General features: G+C 49.6%; 1 protein-coding gene across 6 annotated transcripts in view; it reads right to left on the bottom strand.

Moving 5' to 3' along the window:
* Positions 1–123: 123 nt before the first annotated feature.
* The window catches only part of EMID1 (EMI domain containing 1), a 54,442-nt gene continuing 30,590 nt past the window's right edge, over positions 124–23,975 (bottom strand). For 2 of the 6 annotated variants that reach the window (XM_030816030.1, XM_030816034.1), the window contains exons 14-16: positions 16,021–16,065; positions 5,435–5,519; positions 124–904 (exon numbers count right to left, since the gene is read on the bottom strand). In XM_030816030.1, coding sequence (XP_030671890.1) covers positions 777–904; positions 5,435–5,519; positions 16,021–16,065 — 258 coding nt within the window. In that variant the 3' untranslated portion in view covers positions 124–776. Of the gene's footprint in view, positions 905–4,365; positions 4,457–5,434; positions 5,520–16,020; positions 16,066–23,975 lie in introns of those variants that run through there. The other 4 variants (XM_030816029.1, XM_030816031.1, XM_030816033.1 and 1 more) reach the window with 3 other exon arrangements.

Here is a 23,975-nt window from a genome sequence, read left to right as displayed (position 1 = left end):
AGCCTGTACCTCCAGGAAGCTCAGTCCTCCAGCACAGAGCATTCTCCACCGCCCATTTCTAGCCCTCTCCCGTTGTAGCCTCATTCCCAGCTGCCCCCATCTAAGCACACACTGAGACCAAGCTGCGGGGAATCAGGTAGGGGCCTTTATTGGCCAGCACACATCTACCTCCTGGCATCTGTCACAAGCATTTGCAGGAGTAGGCGGCCCCTTCCTCTCCATGTCCCCATCCCCAACCTGAGATGCGGGAGGGCCTGGGGGCTCAGAGGGGAGAACTGAGGCAAGAAGCCCCCGGTGATCCAGTCAGAGGATTGGGCAGCCTGACCTCGGGGTGGGGAACCCAGCACTGGACAACAAGGAGGGAGGGGCACAGGAGGGCTCCTCGAGGTTTGGTCGGGGAGGGGGAGGAAGACTGCCCCCTGCCCTGTCATCCCTGCATGTGCTGAGACCCAGCTCCTGACTCCCTCAGTGCCTTTGGGCCTGGATGCTCAGACAGCAGATGAGACGAAGCTTTGTACCTGTATCCCTCCTTGAAGGCCTGCCTCCCCCCACTTCACAGAGGGAAACTGAGGCCCAAGCCTCTCCTCTCAGCCCTTGCTCAGCCTCAGACATGTGCATGGTGCCAGGACTGAGACCTGCTTACCCCTAAGGCCTAGATGGCAGAAGGGACCCTGAGGACATTAATAAATATGGATGGGCGGTCCCTGGAGGCAGCTGGCCGAGTCCAGGTAGGAGGGGAAGCCTGGCCTGGTCTGCCTCAGGGGCCACCACCGCCCTCAGCCTCTCTCGTCCCGGCTCCTGGGGGCCACGATCCGGTAGTTGGCTGCATGTCCGCCCCTCTTGCCCCGAAGGACGCTGGGGGTGCCTGTGCCGGCAGGGCCTGCCCCAGACCCCAGCTCTGGTTCTGCCGGAGGGAAGAAGAAGAGAGGTCACATTAGAGGGGTTCATGTGAGGTGCCCACCTCCCCATGGCCCTCTAGGGGGTGGCAGAACCGGGCACCCTCTGCCACGTATAATCCACCCTGGTATCTGGCTGCAGAGCTGTGGGAAAGGGAGTCTGCAGATTGGCTGCTGCCTCACACCAGGACTTACCAGCCCCCTAGCCCAAGGAGAGCACTCAGGGCCTCTGATTCCTGCTTTGTCAGGTGGGGATAACCATACCCACCGCCTTTAGGAAGTGTTTAGCATGCAGTGAATGCTTCATATAAAGGCTGCTGCTTTTTTCTATTCATTTTGGGGTGGAGGTGTGCCCTGAATCCTCCCCATTTGGTAGCTGGTAAACTGAGGCTAGGGAACAGACATGGGCTAGGCCACCAGTTGGGGGAAAGACCTTAGGAGGCCAGGCTCTGCCACTGACCTACTGTGCAGTCTTGGGCAAGCTGGACCTCTGTCAGGGCCTCAGTCATCTCATCTCTGAAACAGGGACAGTTCCGGATGGAACCGGAAAACTACTCATCCTTCAAAACCAAGGGTAGGAGCCATCTCCTCCAGGAAGCCTTCTGTGACTATCATCTCAGCCCCTCCCAAAGTAAAATGAGCAGGCCAGGCAGGTCAGAAGAATAGGCTGTTTTTCTAGGGGGAGATGGACACTCAGGGAGGAGAGGGCCGTAGTGGAGGACTTGGCTAAGCCTCCATAGGACAGATACTTGGGTTCTGGTGAACACCAGGTTCCCACTGAGGGCACTGCCAAGGAGTGGGCTATCCCGTTGTAATCATGACTGCCAGTGCCCCGACCCTGTGTGGCCCAGCCTGCCCTGCACCTCTGGGCTGAGATGAGGGCTCCTGGAGCAGACAGGCATGTGTGGTCACTGAAAGGGACATTCCATGCCTTAGGGAGCGTGGGAGGGGAGTGGCACAGAGCACTGGCCCCAATGCCAGCTGGGATCATGGCTTGGTCCCACTCTGCCAGTTATGTGGCCTTGGGCAAGTCACAGAACCTCTGAGCGTCATCTGGAACGTGAGCATAATAGTCCCATTTTGACACCCTTGTGATACATGTGTTTACCGTGACCAGGACTGGAAAGTGGTTTTCACGGGAAATGCTGGATTATTATGGTTACTAGGTTGGTGTTGTTTCCACCCAGGTCTCCTGCAGGTCTGGTCCCTGTGAGTTTGTCACAATCAAATTTTGGGCCCTGGATGAGTGGCGGAGTCAGCAAACCTTTGCTGATGCAGTCCAAAGGGCCAGGACTTTAGAGGGGAGACCTGAGGTGGACCCCTAGCCTGACCATTCCCATTCCTGTGACTCTGAAGCAGTCACAAGAGCCTCTGAGCTTCTGTTTCTTCATCTGTAAAATGGCCACGGCATCGGCATCGCTCACCTAGCAAGCTTCCTCCCCTAAGAGATTGGAGATGATCAATCCAGCCCAGGTGGGCCAGACATGTGGCCGCTGATACTATTATCATAATAATTGATTATAACCTAAACATGAACCCCATCTGGGTCTTCAGTAGCACCTGATGTGTATGTTGGGCCAATGGGGAGGGTCCCACCTCTTTCCCTGTCCCATCTCTCACTCCCTCGACCTGTCCCTCCAAGCCCCGACCCAAGCTGGCTCGAGGGGCCACTGGCAGTAGGTGTGGGACTTCTCAGGTGCCTGGCACTTTTCTCCCTGGGCTGTCAGAGACAGAGCTGGCTGAAGGCAGGGACAGATCCAGAGCCATGGTGGCCCAAATGTGTCCCTTCTAGCTCCTGCTCCAATCCCCGGAGAGAAGGTGGAGACACCTAAAAAGGTTCTGAGAGCCTGAGATTTGGTCCTTGGCCCCTCTCTGTAAGAGGGGAGGAGGTCTGGGAGCTAGGCACTGAAGTTTCTAGAAGTTAGAGAAGCATGTGGCACTGTGGGAGGAGCTTTGGAAGCAGACCCCACACCCTTCCCAGGCTCTGGGCCTCTGCACAGGCAGGACTCTCTCAAGGCTGCCCGACCCACCTCCCCACCTGGCACACTCATTGGGATCTTCCAGGACGCAACGCAGAGTCCCCTCTTCCAAAAAGCCTTCTCCAACCCCTAGGGACAAGTGACTGTTCCTCGCCCATATCCTTCTGTGCTCCCCTACCCCATATCTCTGTAGATACGATTCCCTGCCACTCATGGCCAGCTCCCCAAGGCCGGCACCTATCTGTACTCCAGAGCGCCAGTGCCCATGCCCAACCAGGTCTGGCTTTCAATGAGTGCTCCCTACAGTTTTGCTGGATGAAGGAGGCTGGGCTCTAAACTTAACCCTCCTTCCTGCTTGGGACCTAAGTTTCTCAGTCTTTTTTTTTTTTTTTGAGATGGAGTCTCACTCTGTCGCCCAGGCTGGAGTACAGTGGTGCGATCTCGGCTCACTGCAACCTCTGCCTTTCGGGTTCAAATGATTCTCTGCCTCAGCCTCCCGAGTAGCTGGGATTACCGGTGCCCGCCGCCACACCCAGCTAATTTTTAGTAGAGATGGGGTTTCGCCATGTTGCCCAGGCTGGTCTCGAACTCCTGACCTCAGGTGATCCGTACACCTCGGCCTCCCAAAGCGCTAGGATTACAGGTGTGAGCCACCAAGACCGGCCTCTCAGTCTTTAAAATAGATGCGAGGTTGGATGTGACGTGAAGGCCTCCGTGCACTGATGTGCTCACTGGGCTGTGTGATGGGGCGGCTGGGCAGGTGAGGAACAGAGCTCAGCCCCTCGGGTGGCCAATCCCTTCCTTTCTTCAGGGCCAGCTACAAGCTCCAGTTTCATGGGGAGAGATTTTCTCAGCCTCACTCCCAGGAGCCGGATGCAAGGAGGGGTACCACCCACTGGTGTCTAACCACCTCCTGTACTACCCCAACCTGCCTTCTAGGACCTTCTCACTCTAGGCCCTACCAGATTCTGTCGCTTCTAGGCTCCTTCTGGTCTCTTGGCCTTCACTCATGCTGTTTCTCTGCCTGTTCACTCTCCCCAGATCCTTGCCCTTCAAGTCTCCACTTAGATATCACCTCCTCCAGGGAGACCTCCCTGACCCCCCTCCAGCCTCCTCTGGGCCAGGCCAGAGGCACTTCTGTATTCCCATGGCTGCCTGTACTCCCTTCCCTGCAGTGTAGCTCACCTCGGGTTTCTCTACCAGTGTCAGGGTTCTCCTGAGCCCCCCAGCACCCTACACTCCTCAAGGGCAGGACTATGTCTTATCTTGCGGAGCCTGTCCCAACAAGGTGCCTGGCACAGAGCAGGTGCTCATTCACTCGAGTGACCAGAGCCTTCTCTCTGCCAGGTACCATTTGCTGGCTGGCTGGATGGATGAAGAACGAGTGTCCACTGGCCTGGGCCAAGCATCGGAAGGTGCCTTCTGCATGCCCAGGCTTTTCCAGGCCCTTCCTGGAAGAGGTTGCCCCTACCTGCCCACCCTGCCATTACCTGGCCAGATGATGGCTTCCAGGAGGGTGACCCGTCTGGCCAGGAGCTCCAGCTGAGCCTGCTGCTGCAGGAAGCTCTGTAAGCTAGGAGCCTGATGGGAGATGGAGAAGAGCAGACGGTGCGAGTCTGGCCTCCGAGGGCTGGGCTGGGGAGCCAAGCGGGGAGGGTGGGAGGGCACTGCCAGCTGGCGTCAGGGCAGGAGCCTGGGAGTGAGTCTCAGTACTGAGACCTCAGTCTCCCGTCCTATGGTGGGGACAGAGCTGGCCTGGCTCCTCAAATAATCACATGGGTGGAGAGTTTCTGGGTGAATGAATGCCTGGGGTGAGGGCCTGGCTCTGTTAGTCCCCTAAAGGGACCAACAGAACAGGTTAGGAGGACCAAAGGGAAAACTGCAAAGGGGACACCTGGGGCCAGGAGGATCTGCCTTGTGAGAGCCTCTGGGGGCTTATGGGAGAGGAAGGTCAGAACTAGTAGGTGGTATATTACCCAGAGTCCCCTGGGGCCTGAGCCTAGTTCTGTCACCCACAGTCCTCTGCCCTTCTGGAGTCTTGCTCCATGACCTATTGTCCTGCAGACCTGACTCTGTTACCCATGATTTCTCTAGAGCTGAAGGTTGACTAGATTCTGGATCCATTACCTATAATCCTCCTGTTGCCCTGAGTTGTGATTGGATTCCCCATGATTCCTTGCACTGCAGGAGTCTGGCTCTGTTACCCACAATCCCACTGCTGGAGTGGAGTTTGGTTCCATTGCCCATAATTTCTTCCAAACTTGAAATCTGTCATCTCTGGTTCCCTGCAGGCCTAGAAACCACACTACCTATAATGCTTAGAGGCCCAGGTCTGACCACAGCAGCAGGGCCCGGGTTTCTAGGGCATCCCTGTACCCATGGAGGAGGGAACCAGTCATTGAGGGAAGGGTGGTTGTGGCCTCTCAGGTCCATGCTTGCCTGGGGCAGGCACCTTCTCCAGCCTTATGACTGGGCTCAGGCCAGTTCCACCCCAGGAGGGCTTGGGGAAGGCTGGCAGGCAGGGGCTGGCCGTCTGTCCGTCTGTCTGTCTCTACTCACCATAGAGCCCAATCATTGTTTCCAAGATTAAAACCCTTTCAGCTAAAATCTTCAAAGCCTCGCGTAGTTGGTGCAACCCCTCCCCCTGTGGAGGAAAGAGACAGATGCAGCCGTGAAGAGGGCAGGGGAGGGGACCCTGCAAAGCCTGTCGGTGGCCCATGCCCCACCCGGGACATGCACCTGCAGCCCCACACTACCTGCCACAGCCCAGGGTCCATGGACAGCCAGAACAAGACCAGGTGAGGACAGGAGGGGGACAACAAGGCAGGCGGAAGGAAGCAACCCCTGCAGGACCTCCCAGAAGGTCCCGTTGGATCCCAGTGGCTGCTCTCTGACAAGGCCGCAAACCCTGCTGCGCTGAAGGCAGGGGGAGCCAATCTTCAGGAGCAGAACAGCAGTCCCAGAAGCTGTGGGAGCCCTCCTGTCCTCTAATGTCTGTCGCCCAGCACCAGTTGCTCTCCCAACACCTGCATGACTATCTCTTGGCCACCTATATGCTTATTTACTACACATTCTTTTTGCTTTAAATCACCACATTAGCCTCACCCTAATTACTCCGATCAGTGAGCTCAGGCTACTTACCAGTATTTCCACTCATGCCCAAATGAAGATATAGATGTTCCTTGACTTTCAATGGGATTTCATCCAGATAAACCCAGTGTAAGTTGAAAATATCACAAGTCAAAAGTACATTTTTTTTTGAGACGAAGTTTTGCTCCTGTTGCCCAGGTTGGAGTGCAATGGCGCGATCTCAGCTCACCACAACCTCCACCTCCCAGGTTCAAGCGATTCTCCTGCCTCAGCCTCCCAAGTAGCTGGGATTACAGGCATGCACCACCACAACCAGCTAATTTTGTATTTTTAGTAGAGACAGGGTTTCTCCATGTTGGTCAGGCTGGTGTGGAACTCCTGACCTCAGGTGATCTGCCCGCCTCGGTCTCCCAAAATGCTTGGATTACAGGCGTAAGCCACCGTGCCCAGCCAAATACATTTCTTTTTTTTAAGAGACAAGGGTCTTGCTATGTTGCCCAGGCTGGTCTCAATCTCCTGGCCTCAAGTGATCCTCCTATCTTAGCCTTCCAAAGTGTTGGGATTACAGGCGTGAGCCACCATCCCTGGCCAAAAAAGTGCATTTTTGACATACAATATTTTCAACTTACGATGGGTTTATGTGGAAGTAAGTTGAGGAATGTACTGAAAGCCTACATTGCTTTCGCATGTTTGTAAAGCTGAAAAATTGTAATTTGAACCATCGTAAGTTGGGGACCATCAGTATGTCAATAAAATGAGACAAGGTTTGAGTTACATTGCTTTTGGAGAACTTGTGCTTAAAATGCTGAGAAACCTGAGGCTCAGGCCTCTGCCCCTTCCCCAGTTCTTCGCGCTTTGGGCTCCCTGCCTGGAAAACAGTGCTCACCTCTCCCAGGGCTTAGACTATGCCAGGTCCACAATCTGGCACATCCTGATGCGTCACCCTCAGCCCAGCCCTCTCCTCTTAGCAGTACGGGTCTGCTTCTCCATGTCTCTGGCTCCCGGACCCCAGGGATGTGGCACTGGGCTCACAAAGCCCCTCCTCCAAGGCCACTGGAGGCTCCCCACTCCCCAAGTGGTACCAGCTGCTACCCAGGGCTCATGCCAGAGACCTCATCTCTTTCTCCGCATCTGCATCCTTTCCTTCCCCAGCATATGGTCCATAGTCTTGACAACACTCCACACTCCCTCACTCCTTCCTCTTTCCTAGTCCAGACCAAAGCTATTTCCAGAATGTAGATCTCTCAATTCCAACAGCACACCAGGATGACAAATAGAACTATCCCAGCTCTGATGACATCTGGAAATCTCTCTTGGTGTCCTTTACTCAGCACAGATAAGTGAAGGGATGGACAATATGCATAATTGTATAATTACAAGCCAACCCTTTAAGGTTGTTGCTTCCCACAAAACCATCTAAACAACTGAGAGGTCTCTCAATATGTCCATCATGAGTGAGCCTGCTCGCTGGGGCTGACCCTTATGATCCAGCTGTCCTGTCCACATCACATGGATTGGGTGACCCTCAGGCCGCTGAATGGCCATTTCAGCCTGGGGGTCCCAGGGTCACCATGAGCTGCATGCCAAAGTAATCCCCCTTCGAGTATTACAGGGGCAGGATCTAAAAATGAATGACCTTCGCTGGGCACAGTGGCTTACGCCTCTAATCTCAGTGCTTTGGGAGGCCAAAGTGGGAGGATCACCTGAGGCTAGGAGTTTGAGATTAGCCTGGGGAACATAGCAAGACCCCATATCTACAAAAAATTAAAAAATTAGAGTGGGCACGGTAGCTGTCCTGTAATCCCAGCACCGAATGACACTTTGGGAGGCCAAGGTGGGCAGATCACTTGAGGTCAGGAGTGCAAGAGCAGCCTGGCCAACATGGTGAAACCCCATCTCCACTAAAAATACAAAAATTAGCCGAGCGTGGTGGTGTGCACCTATAGTCCCAGCTACTTGGGAGGCTGAGGCAGGAGAATCACTTGAGCCCAGGAGACAGAGGTTGCAGTGAGTTGAGATCACACCACTGTACTCCAGCCTGGGTGACGGAGGGAGACTCCATCTCAAAAAAAAGAAAAAAAAATTATTTGGGTGTGGTGGCACACACCTGTAGTTCTAGCTACTGTGGAGGCTGAGGTGGGAGGTTCACTTGAGCACAAGAGTTTGAGGCTACAGTGAGCTATGATTGTGCCACTGCACTCCACGATGGGTGACATAGCAAGACCATGTCTCAAAAAAAGCCGGGGGACCTAGCATGGTGGCTCACATCTGTAATCCCAGCACTTTAAGTGGCCAAGGTGGGAGGATCACTTGAGCCCAGCCAGGGCAACATAGTGAGACCCCGTCTCTAAAAAAAAAAAAATGGCCAGATGCAGTGGCTCACGTCTGTAATCCCAGCACTCTGCACTCTGGGAGGCTGAGGTGGGTGGACTGCTTGAGCTCAGGAGTTCCAGACCAGCCTAGCCAACATGACAAAATCCCATCTCTACTAAAAATATAAAAATTAGCCAGGCATGGTGGTGTGTGCCTGTAGTCCTGGCTACTTGGGAGGCTGAGGTGGGAGGATGGATGCCCAGGAGGCTGAGGCTGCACTGGGCTGGGATCGTACCACTGCACTCCAGCCAGGGCGACAGAGACCTGTAAAAAAAAAAAAAAAAAAGAGGGGGGGGGAGGGGGGGGGGGGGGGAGGGGGAGGCTGCACTGGGCTGGGATCGTACCACTGCACTCCAGCCAGGGCGACAGAGACCCTGTCTCAAAAAAAGAAAAAATTAAAAAATTAGCCAGGCGTGGTGGTGTGTACCTGTAATTCCAGTACTTTGGGAGGCTGAGGTGGGAGGGTGGCTTGGGCCCCTGAGGTCGAGGCTGCAGTGAGTCATGATCATGCCATAGCACTCCAGCCTGGGCAACACAGCAAGACCCTATCTCAAAAAATAAAAAATAAAAAAAGATCTTAAAAAATTCCAGGCTGAGTTCAGTGGCTCAGGCCTGTAATTCCAGCACTTTGGGAGGCCTAAGCGGATGGATCACCTGAGGTCAGGAGTTTGAGACCAGTCTGGCCAACATGGAAAAACCCTGTCTCTACTACTAAAAAAAAAAAAAAAAAAAAAAAAAAAATTAGCCGGGTGTGGTGGCACATGCCTGTAATCCCAGCCACTCTGGAGGCTGAGGCGGGAGAATCACTTGAACTCAAGAGGCAGAGGTTGCAGTGAGCCGAGATCACGCCATTGCACTCCAGCCTGGGCAACAGAGCAAGACTCTGTCTCAAATTAAAAAAAGAAAAAAAAAAGATTAAAAAAAAATTCCATTAAGCCATTCCTGGCATGGACAATGGGACAAGCTGACATCATGAGCTTCCTAACGAGGTATAATAAAAGGCACCACAGGTGCCCCTGCCAAGAGTATTTAGCCTGCATCTCATCATGAAGAAATAATCAGACGAATTTAAATTGTGGGACATTCACACAAAGACAAAGTCAAGAGAAGAAGAAAAAGGCAGGAGTTCTGTTCTAAGTTAAAAGAGACAAGAAATGTGACAACCAAACGCAGTGTGTGAGAACCTTGATTATATTTTGGACTTTATTGACTGATTGATTAAGACAAGGTCTTGCTCTGTTGCCCAGGCTGGAGTGCAGTGGTATGATCATGGCTCACTGTAGCCTTGACTTTCAGGACTCAAATAATCCTCCCGTCTCAGCCTGTCAAGTAGCTGGGACTACAGGTGTGCACCACCACACCCAGCTAATTGAAAAAAAATTTTTTTTTTTTTGTAGAGACAGGTGTCTCCCTATGTTGCCCAAGCTGGTCTCAAACTCTTGGGCTCAAAAGAGCCTCCCACCTTGGCTTCCCAAAGTGCTGGGATTATAGGCATGAGGCACCTTGCCCAGCCAGATCTTGGACTTTGGAAAAAAAGAGCTTTAAAAGGCATTTTGGGGGCCAGGCGTGGTGGCTCACACCTGTAATCCCAGCACTTTGGGAGGCTGAGGTGGGCAGATCAACCGAGATCAGGAGTTTGAGATCAGCCTGGCCAACATGGTGAAACATCGTCTCTACTCAAAATACAAAAATTAGTCAGGCGTGGTGGCAGGCACCTGCAATCCCAGCTACATGGGAGGCTGAGACAGAAGAATCGCTTGAACCTGGGAGGCAGAGGTTGCGGTGAGCAGAGATTGCGCCTTTGCACTCCAGCCTGGGCGACAAGAGTGAAACTCCATCTCAAAAATAAATAAATAAATAAATAAATAAATAAATAAATAAATAAAGGTATTTTAGGGGTCAGGCGCAGTGGCTCACACCTGTAATCCCAGCGCTTTGGGAGGCTGAGATGGCCGGATCACCTGAGGTCAGGAGTTTGAGATCAGCCTGGCCAACATGGTGAAACCCTGTCTTTACTAAAAATACTAAAAATACAAAAATTAGCCAGGCATGGTGGTGTGCGTGCGCACCTGTAATCCCAGCTACTCAGGAGTTGGAGGCAGGAGAATGGCTTGAACCTGGAAGGCGGAGGTTGTAGTGAGCTGAGATCACGCCACTGCACTCCAGCCTGGGTGACAGAGACTCCGTCCTGGTGCTCCAGCCTGGGTGACAGAGACTCCATCTCAAAAAAAAAAAAAAAAAAAAGAAAAAAAAAAGAAAAGCCATCTGGGGACAACTGGTAAAATTTACAGGTAAGTCACATATTTAATGGCATAATTTTGCTAAATAAATGTTAGCTTTCTTAAGTATGACGATGGTATTGTGGTTATGTGGGAGAATGTCCATATTCATTCACGGTGCACACTGCAATGCTAGGGGAAATGTGGCTGGGTTTTGCAGCTTACTTTTAAATGAATTTGAAAAAAAGATCTGTAAATATATATAAGAGAGAATGACAGAAAAATTGTGGCTCAATACAGTCATACGTCACGTAATGATGTTTCAGTCAACGATGGATTGCATATCTCCACGGTGGTCTCACAGGATTATAATGGAGCCAAAAAATTCCTATTGCCTAGTATTTACTATATTTTACTTATTTACTTATTTATTTTTGAGACAGAGTCTTGCTCTGTCGCCCAGGTTGGAGTGCAGTGGCGTCATCTCGTCTTACTGCAGCCTAGACTTCCCCGGCTCAAGCGATCCTCCCACCTTAGCCTCCCAAGTACCTGGGACCACAGGCACGTGCCATCATACCCAGCTAATTTTTTTATTTGTACAGACACGGTCTCGCTATGCTGCCTAGGTTAGTCTGGAACTCCTGGGCTCAAGTGATCCTCCTGCCTTGGCCTCCCAAAGTGCTGGGATTATAGACGCGAGCCACTGCACCTGGTCATATACTATACTTTAAATTGTTATTTTAGAGTGTACTCCTTCTACTTATTTAAAAAACAGTTAAGCTGTAAAATAGCCTCAGGCAGGTTCTTCAGGAGGTATTCCAGAAGAAGGCATTGTTATCACAGGAGATGACAGCTCCATGCATGTTACTGCCCAGAAGACCTTCCAGTAGGACAAAAGGTGGACATGGAGACAGTGATATTGATGATCCTGACCCTGTGTAGGCCTAGGCTAACGTATGTGTTTGTGTCTTAGTTTTTAGCAAAAACATTTAAAAAGTGAAAAAAAAAAAAAAAAAAAAGGGCCAGGCACGGTGGCTCACACCTGGAATCCTAGCACTTTGGGAGACCGAAGCAGGCGGATCACTTGAAGTCAGGAGTTTGAGACCAGTCTGGCCAGCCAACATGGTGAAACCCCGTCTCTACTAAAAATACAAAAATTTAGCTGGGCATTGTGGCGTTCACCTGTAGTCCCAGCTACTTGGGAGGCTGAGGCAATGATAATTGCTTGAACCCAGGAGGCGGAGGTTGCAGTGAGCCGAGATCGAGCCACTGTACTCCAGCCTGGGCGACAGAGCAAGATTTTGTTCTAAAAAAACAAACAAACAAAAAACTCCAAAAACCTTTTATGGTGTATTTTTACTGTGCTTTTTCTATGTTTAGATATACAAATACTTAACGATTGTGTTGCAGTTGTCTGCAATATTTAGCATAGTAACATGCTGTTTAGGTTTGTAGCCTGGGATAAATTGGCTACACCATACAGCTGAGGTGTGTTGTAGGCTATCCCATCTAGGTTTGTGTATGAACATTGTATGATGCTCATGCCACAACAAAATCACCTAATGGCATATTTTCCAGGACATATCCCCATCATTAAGTGACACATGGCTGTACCAATAATTGGTCCATCTACAGGAAGGGCAGAATGACATTCATTATACCAACTTTTCTGTATATCAAAATGCAAAATGGCTGGGTGCAGTGGCTCACACCTGTAATCCTAGCACTTTGGGAGGCCGACGCGGGTGGATCACGTGAGGCCCGGAGTTCAAGACCAGCCTGGCCAACATGGCGCAACCCCATCTCTACTAAAAATACAAAAATTAGCCAGGCATGGCCGCAGAGCCCCAGCTACTCAGGTGGCTGAGGCACGAGAATTGCTTGAACCCAGGAGACAGAGGTTGTAGTGAGCTGAGATTGAGCTGTTGCACTCCAGCCTGGGCGATAGAGACTCTGTCTGAACAAAAAAGGAAAAAAATAAAATAAAAATAAACAAATAAAAATATTGGGGAGGCCAGGTGCAGTGGCTCACACTTGTAATCCCAACACCTTGGGAGGCTGAGGTAGGAGGATCACTTGAGGCCAGGAGTTTGAGACCAGCCTGGGAAACATTGTGAGATCTTGTCTGTATTTTTTAAAACATAAAATTAAAAAGAAAAATCTGGGGAAAAGTGTTTTTAAAATCCACTGTTTGGAACTCCCTCAGACCAGGTGGCCTGATGTTTGCACTGATGACACCCCAGTCTCCTTCAGCCTGGCCTGCCCTCTGCATTCCGGATCTAAGTGTCTGGGCCTGCTGGACACCCCTACTTGGCTGTAACACAGACTCCTCCCGTTGGTCCACAGACAAAACTCAGCCTGCTTGCTTCTCCTGGTTCTCTTTTGTTATTTTAAGTCTCCCTTGACTCCTCACTCCCTTTTGCAGCCAGACCAGCACACAACTGAAATTTGCTCCATTGATGGCTGTCTGTCCTCACTGGCTCCCACCCCTGCCCGGCTCAGTCTCTCACCAGGATGACCACGACAGCCCCCTACCTACTGTCTTTCTGCTTCTCCCATCCATTCGCCATGGCAATCAGAGGGATTTTTTGCAAATAAAAAAAACCTGAGCACATTACTCCCCTGCTTCTAGAGCCTTCAATGCCTCCCCACTGCCCTAGAACAAAGTCCAAATTCCTGAACGTGGCCTCCTACATCCTGAAGGCCTCTTTGGCCTCTGTTCCACTCTCTACCTGTCACAGTGCCACTCCATATTTGCAGCTCCTCAAATATCCAAGGCTCCCTCTTGCCACAGGGCCTTTGCACCTGTTTTACCCTCGCCTCTGCCTGGACACCCCGTGCCTGGTTAATGCACCTTTCAGGCTTCACCTGGCTCCTCCGGGAGGATGCTAAAGGGTAAAGTTTTTATAAAGTTGACAGTCCTGTAGCTGCTGATTATAGGTCTTTTTTCCCCCACCTCACTGTGACCACCCTGAGGGTGGGAACTGTGTCTGAATTGCACCTGTGTCCACAGTGCCCAGCCCCAGGTCTGGTGCCTATGGAGGAGATGCTTGGGGAATGGTAGCTGGTTCTCTGGCCCTAGGAGCTTAAAAGTGAGAGCTCCAGTTCCCGCTCTGCCAAGGATTCTCTCTGCAGAGTCGGGCCTCAATTTCCCTGTATGAATAAGGGGTGAGAGCTTTGACCCAGGTGGTTGGGCCCAGCGCAGTCACTCCAGTTCCTGCAGTTCACCATTATGACCACTAGGTGTCACTGCTGGGCCACAGCCAGAACGCGTCTGCAAGCTGCACTAAGGGAGTTGGTTGGGGAAGTGTACATAGGAGCCCTCGGGGACCTTGTCAGCACTGAACCTCATTCCCACCTGTCCCCAACAGAGCTGTTCCCCCAGCCCCCAAAGCCTCATGCAGCCCCCAGCCCGGCGGGTCCCCTCCCAGGCAAGCAGCAAGCAGGGGCAGAAGTGCAGGTAGAAAAGGTGCAGGAAGGTGGGTGGGCAGGGGCCCTGCTACCTCTTGCGGGGAGCCCACAGGTGGTTCTGGGTTCAAGGACTGGTCTAGGGTGGCCAGGGCATCCTGCCGGGGGTTCTCATGAAGGGGCAGGACTGCCCAATCTCTCCGACCCCTCCTGGGCTGGGTGGTAAATGTGTTCCCAGACCAAGGGCCTCTGGGACAGGCCAGCAAGTAGCCTAGGGGAGGCAGAGAGCCAGGCTTGCATGGGTCTATCTGATCCCAGCTCAGCTCATGTCCATACTGGCAGTATTAAGAGACTCTGGAGCTATGGAGGATGGGCATGGGGTAGGAGGAGATTCAGGGCAGCAGGGGCCAGGAGAGGCTAACTGGAGAGGTAGCAGGGCCCCAGAAGTCATGGGCAGACACAGGGGAAGACTCGTGCAGGGTAGGGGGCTCCCACGGCTGTATCCATCACTGACCCCACAATCAAGAACTGAGAGGGCAAGGCAGGCACTGGGTGCCACCCACATCCTCACTAACTTGTGACTGCCAGGAAGTAGGGTGTCCCAGCCAGACTGCATGTGGAGGGGGAGTCACAATCCCACCCCCCAAAAAGAACTTCCTAGTCTCTCTCTCCTGAAGGAGTGTCTGCCTCCACTCTGTCCATTTTCCAGATGTCTCACCTGTCAGCGATGGTTTTCAGATCCCCGTGTCGTGGGGCTTTTGGGTATGGTATATTTTAGGGTCCTCATCTTTCCCCCACGTCTCTTGGGTGAGTAGATTTCTAGGTCCTAACCCGAAAATCCCTCCCCTGCAATGATCTTCAATGATTGTGAAGGTCTCTTTTCTTTTCTTTTTTTTTTTTTTTTTGAGACAGAGTCTCGTTCTGTCGCCCAGGCTTGAGTGCAGTGGCATGATCTCAGCTCACTGCAACCTCTGCCTCCTGGGTTCAAGCGATTCCCCTGCCTCAGCCCCCTGAATAGCTAGGACTACAGGTGCATACCACCATGTCCAGCTAATTTTTGTATTTTTAGCCCAAAACTTTAAGGCTAATTTTGTATTTTTTTTTTTTTTTTGTATTTTAGAGATGGGGGTTTTGCCACGTTGGCCAGGCTGGTCTCAAACTCCTGACCTCAAGTTATCCACCTGCCTTGGCCTCCAAGAGTGCTGGGATTACAGGTAGGAGCCACAGCATCCCAGACGATGGTGAAGGTTTCTAGGACCCCACATTAATCATGAGATTTTGGGGTGTGTGGTTTCTAGTTCCCCCTTCTTGTCCCCTTCTCATTTACTCTGTCTCCTGTATATGTGAGAGTTTCTAGGCTTCTCTTCTCATCTATCATGGGTCTCCTATGTATGTGATGGTGTCTAGGACCTTGTGTAAACTAAAGGTCCTTTAAGTATAGAGGAGTCTAGGTCACCTGGCCTCTTCAACCACATCAAACGTGTACATAGCAGTTTCCAGGCATCTCTTCACAGGCTTAATGAATTTCCGATGCGTATCGTGGTATCTAGTTCCCTGTCCTTTTTACCACGTGGCTCTTATGTACCTCATCATTTCTAGGCCCCTTTCCTAGGTCCTCTATCCCACTCTCCTGTGTAGATATTGTCTTCATTCTTCCCTTTGTTCTGCAGACAAGGGAGCAAGCTAAGCCATTGCTGGGAGGGGGCTATGGAGGCAGGGGATGCAGTCTGGCCTGGGTCAGCCCAAACCACCCAGGAGGAACAGGCAGAGCCACCCTGGCCTGGAAAGGCCACAGAGGGAAGGTGGAGACAGGGACAGAGACTGAGACAGAAGGCATGGGGTCTGCTGATAGGGCTGGCCCTGCCCGGTTGGGAGCAACAAGATGGGGGAAGGAGTTGGGGCTGAGAATTGCCAAGGCTCCCGCCTGGGAGACCAGGCTGTAGTGGGGATGTGGATGGGATGCTCCCACTCCCAGGGCCTCCTGGGGAGGGAATACTCTCTTGAGCACATAGGGCTGAGAAGGCAGGGAGAGGCCAGTGCCAGGCCAGAGCTTACCCAGTGGCTCTTCTCACCAGGGTCTCCCTTAGGGCCAGGTTCCCCCTGCAAGGAGAGACAGAGATAGCAGCAGTGAGGAAGGGAAGGAGACAAAGGGAAGGAAAAAAAGAGGGAGGAAAAAGAGGGGGGAGAGGGAGAGAAACTTAGAGAAACAGAAACTAGCTTGTATTGGATACAAAGCAAAAATCAACTGTTTGAAGGCAATGGGAAGTACTAAAAAGCAGACAGAAACTGGAGAATATTCAACCCTTAAAAGAAGGGAATGGCATTGGGTAAAATCCATACATTTACAGCTTTTCCTCAGAGGGTGCACCCCAGCCCCATCAGCCTGGCAAAACAGCTCAAGCAGAAAGTTTCAGTTGTATTGGCCTGAGGAGTCAGAGGTTGAGGTTGCCAGAGAAGCAAGAAATTGATGAGAAATACTGGGAATCAGGGAGCTACAAGTGGAGGAACTAAATCTGCATAAATGTTCCTTTCTGACGCTTGGATGGTCCCTGGATTGCCCAATCACAGGGCAATACTCCAAGGAGCCCAGAGGGGGAGAACCAACAGATTGGTAGAACTGACTAAAGATGTCAAAAATTGCCCACCATATAGGAGACAGAGTTTAGAGTTCAAGCCCAACCAAGTTAGAGGTGCTTGTGAACACCTAAAGCTTTCTAATGAAACTCTAGAACAGCCATGACTTAGGAAGAAAGACCCTATCTCAGGATTAAGGGATTTTTCCTAGGACTAAGAGCAAAACCAGATATTCTCTCTGATAAAACCTACAACTAAGCCTCTAAAAGAGCAAGATGACCCATCAATAATTTAACTGTTCTAGAATAAAACTCAATACTCTTCAGGAGATAACAGAATTTAGAGTCTTTTCAACATATTATCTACTTTGTCCAGTGTACAACAAAAAATTACTAGATGTAAAGACAGAGGAAAATGTGACCTATATTCAAGAGAAAAATCAGTCAACAGAAATAGATCCACAGCCGACCTAGATGTTAGAATTAGCAAAGGAGTTTAAAATATCTATGATTAATATGTTAAAGAATCTACTGAAATTGATATCATGGGTGATAAGATGGAGAATTTTAGGAGAGATATATAAATTATAAAAAAGAATCAAATGGAAATCCTGGAAGTGAAAATGATAATACCGGAAATAGAAATTTATCAGATGAAATTAACATAAGATTGGACACAACAGAAGAAGTAATTAATCAACTTGAACATAGGTTGATTGGAATAATCAATGGAATAATTTAAACTAAAGTACAGAGAGAGCCTGTAATCCTAGCACTTTGGGAGGCCAAGGTGGGAGGATAGCTTGAGGCCAGGAGTTTGGGGCCAACCTGAGCAACCCCATTTCTACTAAGAATGAAAAAACAAAAACCAAACAAAAAAACAAGCCAGGTATGGTGGTGTGCACCTATAGTCCCAGCTACTCAGGAGGCTGAGGTGGGAGGATTGCTTGAGCCTAGGAGCTCAAGACTGCAGTGAGCTGTGATCTCGCCATTGCACTCCAGCCTGGGCGACAGAGCAAGACCCTATCTCGAAAAAGTAAAATAAAGAAATATAAAGCATAGAGAGACAAAGATTGTTTAAAAAACTAACAGAACTTCAGTGACTCATGGGAGAAAATCAGTGAAGTTCCAGAAGGACATACTAGAGAACAGAAACAGAAAAAAATGTTTGAGGAAATGTTGACCATTTTTTTTCAAATTTGACTTAAAAACAAAACAAAACAGACTTCTGGGTTCCAACCTGGCACGTAAAGAGGTTAGAAGTTGTTGGCTGGGTACGGTAGCTCATGCCTGTAATCCCAGCACTTTGGGAGGCCGAGGTGGGCGGATCATCTGAGGTCAGGAGTTCGAGACCAGCCTGACCAACATGGTGAAACTCTGCCGTCTCTACTAAAAATACAAAAATTAGCTGGGCGTGGTGGCAGGTGCCTGTAATCCCAGCTATTCTGGAGGCTAAGGCAGGAGAATCGCTTGAACCCGGGAGGTGGAGGTTGCAGTGAGCCGAGATCACACCATTGCACTCCAGCCTAGAGGACAAGGGCAAGAGTCATCTCGGAAAAAAAAAAAAAAAGACCTTAGAAGTTATCATTCCATCTCAACAATAAGTGGAAAGTTGAAAAAAACTGAAAAATCAACAACTCTTCTTAGATCTGTTGGAGAAGTGAGACCATAGGCAAACCACTGCCCCCAAAGCTGGAGAGGCAAATCCAGACTATCACAACTTACTAAAGCAGAAACCCACAAGCACAAGCCTCCAGAGGAACCAGGGCCAGGGTAGGAAAACCTAAACTGTAATCGATGAACTTCTGGAGGCTCAGTGTAGACAAGTCTTAGGGTTAAAAACTCCAGGGGGACCCAGTCATAGGCCCACATCCCTCCTTTCGTGAGTTTTACCCCAAGGAGCTCTACAAGGCCCTCACAGTGAATATCAGAGAAAAATGCCCTTGTCCTTCCAGCAGGGAGAGGAGAGAAGGCACCATTTTGAAATAGACCAAAGCATTCTGTTCTGAACAAAGCCTGCCTCAGGAGAAACTACTTTACCAGAGCCTAACCTGTTGGGGTGATCGGACCCAACACCAGGTCATGGGGGCGACAAAGTCCGGCAGAGTCAAAGGAATGAGAAAAGACAGTTTGAGAGAGAAAGTTGGTCCAGGGGGCCAACACGAGTATTGGAGGCTGTGAAGTCCCCGAGTTCTGGGAGCCCACCCATTTACTGGTGATCAAACAAAGAAACAGGTGGCAAGGATGTGGGGTTTGAGAGAATGCAATGCATCAAGCGCATGATTTACAGCTATGACAATTTAGCATTTTCTTTGAAGCATATGGAACATGTTCTGCTACTTGAGGTAATGGGAGTGCTAGAAGCAAGGAGTCAGCAAGTCTAGACACATTCCAGAGGCCACGAGGGGTTTTATGCCCTCAGCCCTGGATTCCATCCAAGTCACGAGGGGTTTTATGCCCTGGGCTTAGATTACGGTGCGGCAGGGTAGCCTTCCACCCTTTAGCACAGAGTTTGGTGTTCCAAAGGCCACGAGGGTTTCTTGACCCTGGACCCCAGACATGTTCCAAGACTCTTTTACGTTATGTCAGACATGCAAGCCCTGCCTCAGCTTCCCTCCCAATACTCAGCTTTTCTCCCAACACTAACCAACCTGGAGGAAGTGAAATACCCACTTCCAGCTCCCTCTAGTTTCCACATGAAAGAAGGGAAATATCCAACTCTAACCGCCTCTAGACAACCTGTCCCACCTAAGGGGCAAAACAACCCCCAAACAAAAACAAAACAAAACAACAACAACTGAGACACACTGGTGAAGTTCACAGTCCAAGGGCACAAGCTCATCTAAAGACTGAGATCTAGGCCGGGCGCAGTGGCTCACACCTACAATCCTAGCACTTTGGGAGGCCAAGATGGGTGGACTGCCTGAGCTCAGGAGTTCAAGACTAGCCTGGCCAACATGGTAAAAGCTCATCTCTACTAAAATACAAAAAAATTAGCTGGGTGTGGTGGCAGGCACCTGTAGTCCCAGCTGCTTGGGAGGTTGATTAGCTGGGTGTGGTGGCAGGCGCCTGCAGTCCCAGCCGCTTGGAAGGTTGATGCACGAGAATCACTTGAACACAGGAGGCGGAGGTTGCAGTGAGCCAAGATCAAGCCACTGCACTCCAGTGCCTGGGAGACAGAGTGAGACTCTGTCTCAAAAAAATAAAAAAGACTGAGATCTAATCATAGGACTCCAGAACACTTCCCTTCCCCCTATACCTTCTCACTACATTACTAAAGACCTATCTACTGCAGTTCTTTTGCACAGTACATTATGTCTACTTTCCAGTGAAAAATTACAAGGCATACTAAAAGGCAAAAACACAGTTTGAAGAGATTCAACAAACATCAGAACCAGCATCAGTTATGGCAGAAATGTTCAGATTATCAGGCCAGGAATTTTAAAAATCTACGATTAACATGCTAAGGGAATTAATGGAAAAAGTAGACAACATACAAGAAGAGATGGATTATAAGCAGAGAGATGGAAATTCTAAGAAAGGCCTGGGCGTGGTGGCTCATGCCTGTAATCCCAACACTTTGGGAGGCTGAGGTGGGTAGACTGCTTAAACTCAGGAGTTTGAGACCAGCCTGGGTAACATGGTAAAACCCTGCCTCTACATTTAAAAAAATATTAAAAAAAAGAGAAAAAAAGATATTCTAAGAAATAATTAAAAATAAGTGGTAGATATAAAAAGCACTGTAACAGAAATAAAGAATGCCTTTGATAGGCTTATTCGTGGACTGGACATGGCTGAGGAAAGAATCTCTAAGCCTGATGATAATTCAATGGAAACTTTCAAAACTGAAATGCAAAGAGAAAAAAAGGCTGAAACAATAGAACAGAATATCCAAGAACTGTGGGACACCTACAAAAGATGTAAATATGCATAATGGAATACCAGAAGGAAAAAAGAAAAAGAAACACAAGCAATATTTGAAGTAATACTGACAGAATTCTCCCCCCAAAAATGTCAGACACCAAACCACAGATCTAGGAAGATAAGGGAACACCATATAGGATAAATGCCAAGAAATGACAAGTAGGCATATCATATCCAAATTTCAGAAAATCAGGCTGGGTGCAGTGGCTCACACCTGTAAACCCAGCACTTTGGGAGGCCAAGGCAAGAGGATCACTAGAGGTCAGAAAGACCAGCCTGGGCAACATAGTGAGACCTTGCTTCTAGAATTAAAAAAAAAAAAAAAAAAAAATGGCCGGGCGCGGTGGCTTACGCCTGTAATCCCACCACTTTGGGAGGCCGAGGTGGGCGGATCACCTGAGGTCAGAAGTTTTGAGACCAGCCTGGCCAACATGGTGAAACCCTGTCTCTACTAAAAAATACAAAAAATTAGCCGGGCATGATGGAAGGCACCTGTAATCCCAGCTATTTGGGAGGCTGAGGCAGAAGAATCGCTTGAACCCAGGAAGCGGAGGTTGCAGTGAGCCAAGATTGCACCATTGCACTCCAGCCTTGGGGACAAGAGTGAGATTTCATCTCAAAAAAAGAAAAAAAAAATTAGCCAGGTGTGGCACGTGACAGTAGTCCCAGCTACTCAAGAGGTGGAAGCGGGAGGATCCCTTAAGCCCAGAAGCCTGGGTGACAGGGTATAACCTTGTCTCTAATAATAATAATAATAATAATAATTTTTTAAAAAACTTCAGAGAATCAAAGATAAAAAAATACTGAAGAGAAAACAGAGGGAAAAAAATATCTTTCTTGCAGAAGAGCAACAATAAGAATTACATCCAGCTCTGCAGAAACCATGCAAGCAAGAGAGCGGAGAGTAATATACCAAGCATTGAGAGGAAAAAACACATCAACCTAGAATTCTTTATTTATTTATTTTTTTTGAGACGGAGTTTCACTCTTGTTGCCCAGGCTGGAGTGCAATGGCACGATCTCGGCTCACCGCAACCTCCGCCTCCCAGGTTCAAGCGATTCTCCTGCCTCAGCCTCCCTAGTAGCTGGGATTATAGGCATGTGCCACCACGCCCGGCTAATTTTGTATTTTTAGTAGAGACGGTGTTTCTCCATGTTGGTCAGGCTGGTCTCGAACTCCCGACCTCAGGTGATCCGCCCGCCTCGGCCTCCCAAAGTGCTGGGATTATAGGCGTGAGTCACTGCGCCTGGCCCGACCAACCTAGAATTCTTTGCCCTGAAAAATTATCCTTCATACATGAAAGGGAAATGATGACTCTCAGACAAACAAAAAGTGAGGGAAATTTTGTCAGCAGATCTGCCTGGTAGGAAACATTAAAAGAAGTTCTTCAGCGGAGCACTTATTTTATTTTATGGAATGAAGTGTTGCCCGATTCTAGAATCACAAATAAAGCCAACTGGGAAAAAATAAAAGTAGTTCTTCAGAGAGGACAAAAATTATATGTCAGAAACTCAGATTTTTATTTTTTTTTTGAAACGGAGTCTCGCTCTGTTGCCCAGGATGGAGTGCAGTGGCATGATCTCCACTCACTGCAAGCTCCGTCCCCTGGGTTCATGCCATTATCCTGCCTCAGCCTCCCAAGTAGCTGGGACTACAGGCGCCTGCCACCATGACTGGCTACTTTTTTTTTGTATTTTTAGTAGAGACAGGATTTCACAGTGTTCACCAGGATGGTCTCCATCTCCTGACCTCATGATCTGCCTGCCTTGGCCTCCCAAAGTGCTGGGATTATAGGCGTGAGCCACTGCGCCCGGCCAGAAACTCAGATTTTACATAAAGAAAGGAGGAGCATGGCCGGGCATGGTGGCTCATGCCTGTAACCCCAGCACTCTGAGAGGCCGAGGTGGGTGGATCACCTGAGGTCAGGAGTTCGAGACCAGTCTGGCCAACATGGTGAAACCCTATCTCTACTAAAAATACAAAAATTAGCCAGGCAGGGTGGCGGGTGCCTGTAGTCCCAGCTATTCAGGAGGCTGAGGCAGAGAATTGCTTGAACCCGGGAGGCAGAGGTTGCAGTAGCAGAGATCGCATCACTGCACTACAGCCTGGGTGACAGAGCAACACTCCATCTCAAAAGAAAATAAGTAAATAAATAAATAAATAAATAAAGCCAAAAAAAAGGCAGAAAAAGTCTGGCAGACAAAAATAGGAACAAAGAACAAGGAAAACAAATAGAAAATAGTAGCTGGGCGCGGTGGCTCACACCTGTAATTCCAGCACTTTGGGAGGCCAAGCCCAGTGGATCACAAAGTTAGGAGTTCAAGACCAGTCTGGCCAAGATGGTGAAACCCCATCTCTACTAAAAATACAAAAATTAGCCGGGTGTGGTGGCAGGTGCCTGTAGTCCCAGCTACTTGGGAGGCTGAGGCAGGAGAATTGTTTGAACCCAGGAGGCAGAGCTTGCAGGGAGCCGAGATCGAGCCACTAGACTCCAGCCTGGGCGACAGAGCAAGACTCTGCCTCAAAAAATAAAAAAAAGAAAAAGAAAGAAAATAGTAACATGGTAGCTGTAAACCCACTATATAAATAACACTTCATTTATTTAGTTATTTTTTATTTTACTGATTGATTTATTTTTTTGAGATGGAGCCTCACTCTGTCGCCCAGGCTGGAGTGCAATGGAGCAATCTTGGCCCACTGCAACCTCCACCTCCCAGGTTCAAGCGATTCTCCTGCCTCAGCCTCCTGAGTAGCTGGGATTACAGGAGTGCGCCACCATACCTGGCTAATTTTTGTGTTTTTAGTAGAGACGGGGTTTCACCATATTGGCCAGGCTGGTCTCGAACTCCTGACCTCAGATGATCCACCTGCCTCCACCTCCCAAAGTGCCGGGATTACAGGTGTGAGCCACTGTGCACAGACTATTTAGTTATTTTTTAGAGGCAAGGTCTGGTTCTGTCACTCAGGCTGGAAGGCAGTAAAGCAATTATAACTGTCACCTTCAACTCCTAGGCTCAAGCAATCCTTCCAGCTCAGCCTCTCAGGTAGCTGAATCTACAGGTGCACACTACCACGTCCAGCCAATTTTTAAATTTGTTTTATAGAAAAATTTTGGTCTCAGTTTGTTGCCCACTCCAGTCTCAAACTCCTGATTTCAAGTGATCCTCCTGCCTTGGCCTCCTGAAGTGCTGGAATTACAGGTGTGGGCCACTATGCCGGGCCTCAATAATCACTTTAAATGTCAGTGGCCTAAATAGAGCAATTAAAAGATGAGGATTGTTAGAATGAACCAAAAAATAAGACCTAATCGTATGTTGTCTACAAGAAACTGACCTTAAATATAACCACAAAACAGATTAATTGTAAAGGAATGGAAGTTAACTGGGCATGGTGGTACATGCCTGTGGTCCCAGCTACTCAGGAGGCTGAGGTGTGAGGATTGCCTGAGCCAGGGAGGTTGAGGCTACAGTGAGCTATGACTGCACCACTGCACTCCAACCTGGGTGACAGAG

The sequence above is a fragment of the Nomascus leucogenys genome, chromosome 7b, assembly GCF_006542625.1.
Source record: "Nomascus leucogenys isolate Asia chromosome 7b, Asia_NLE_v1, whole genome shotgun sequence".
In the NCBI taxonomy this organism is placed as follows: Eukaryota; Metazoa; Chordata; class Mammalia; order Primates; family Hylobatidae; genus Nomascus; species Nomascus leucogenys.
This window is presented reverse-complemented; position numbering and strand designations above follow the sequence as displayed.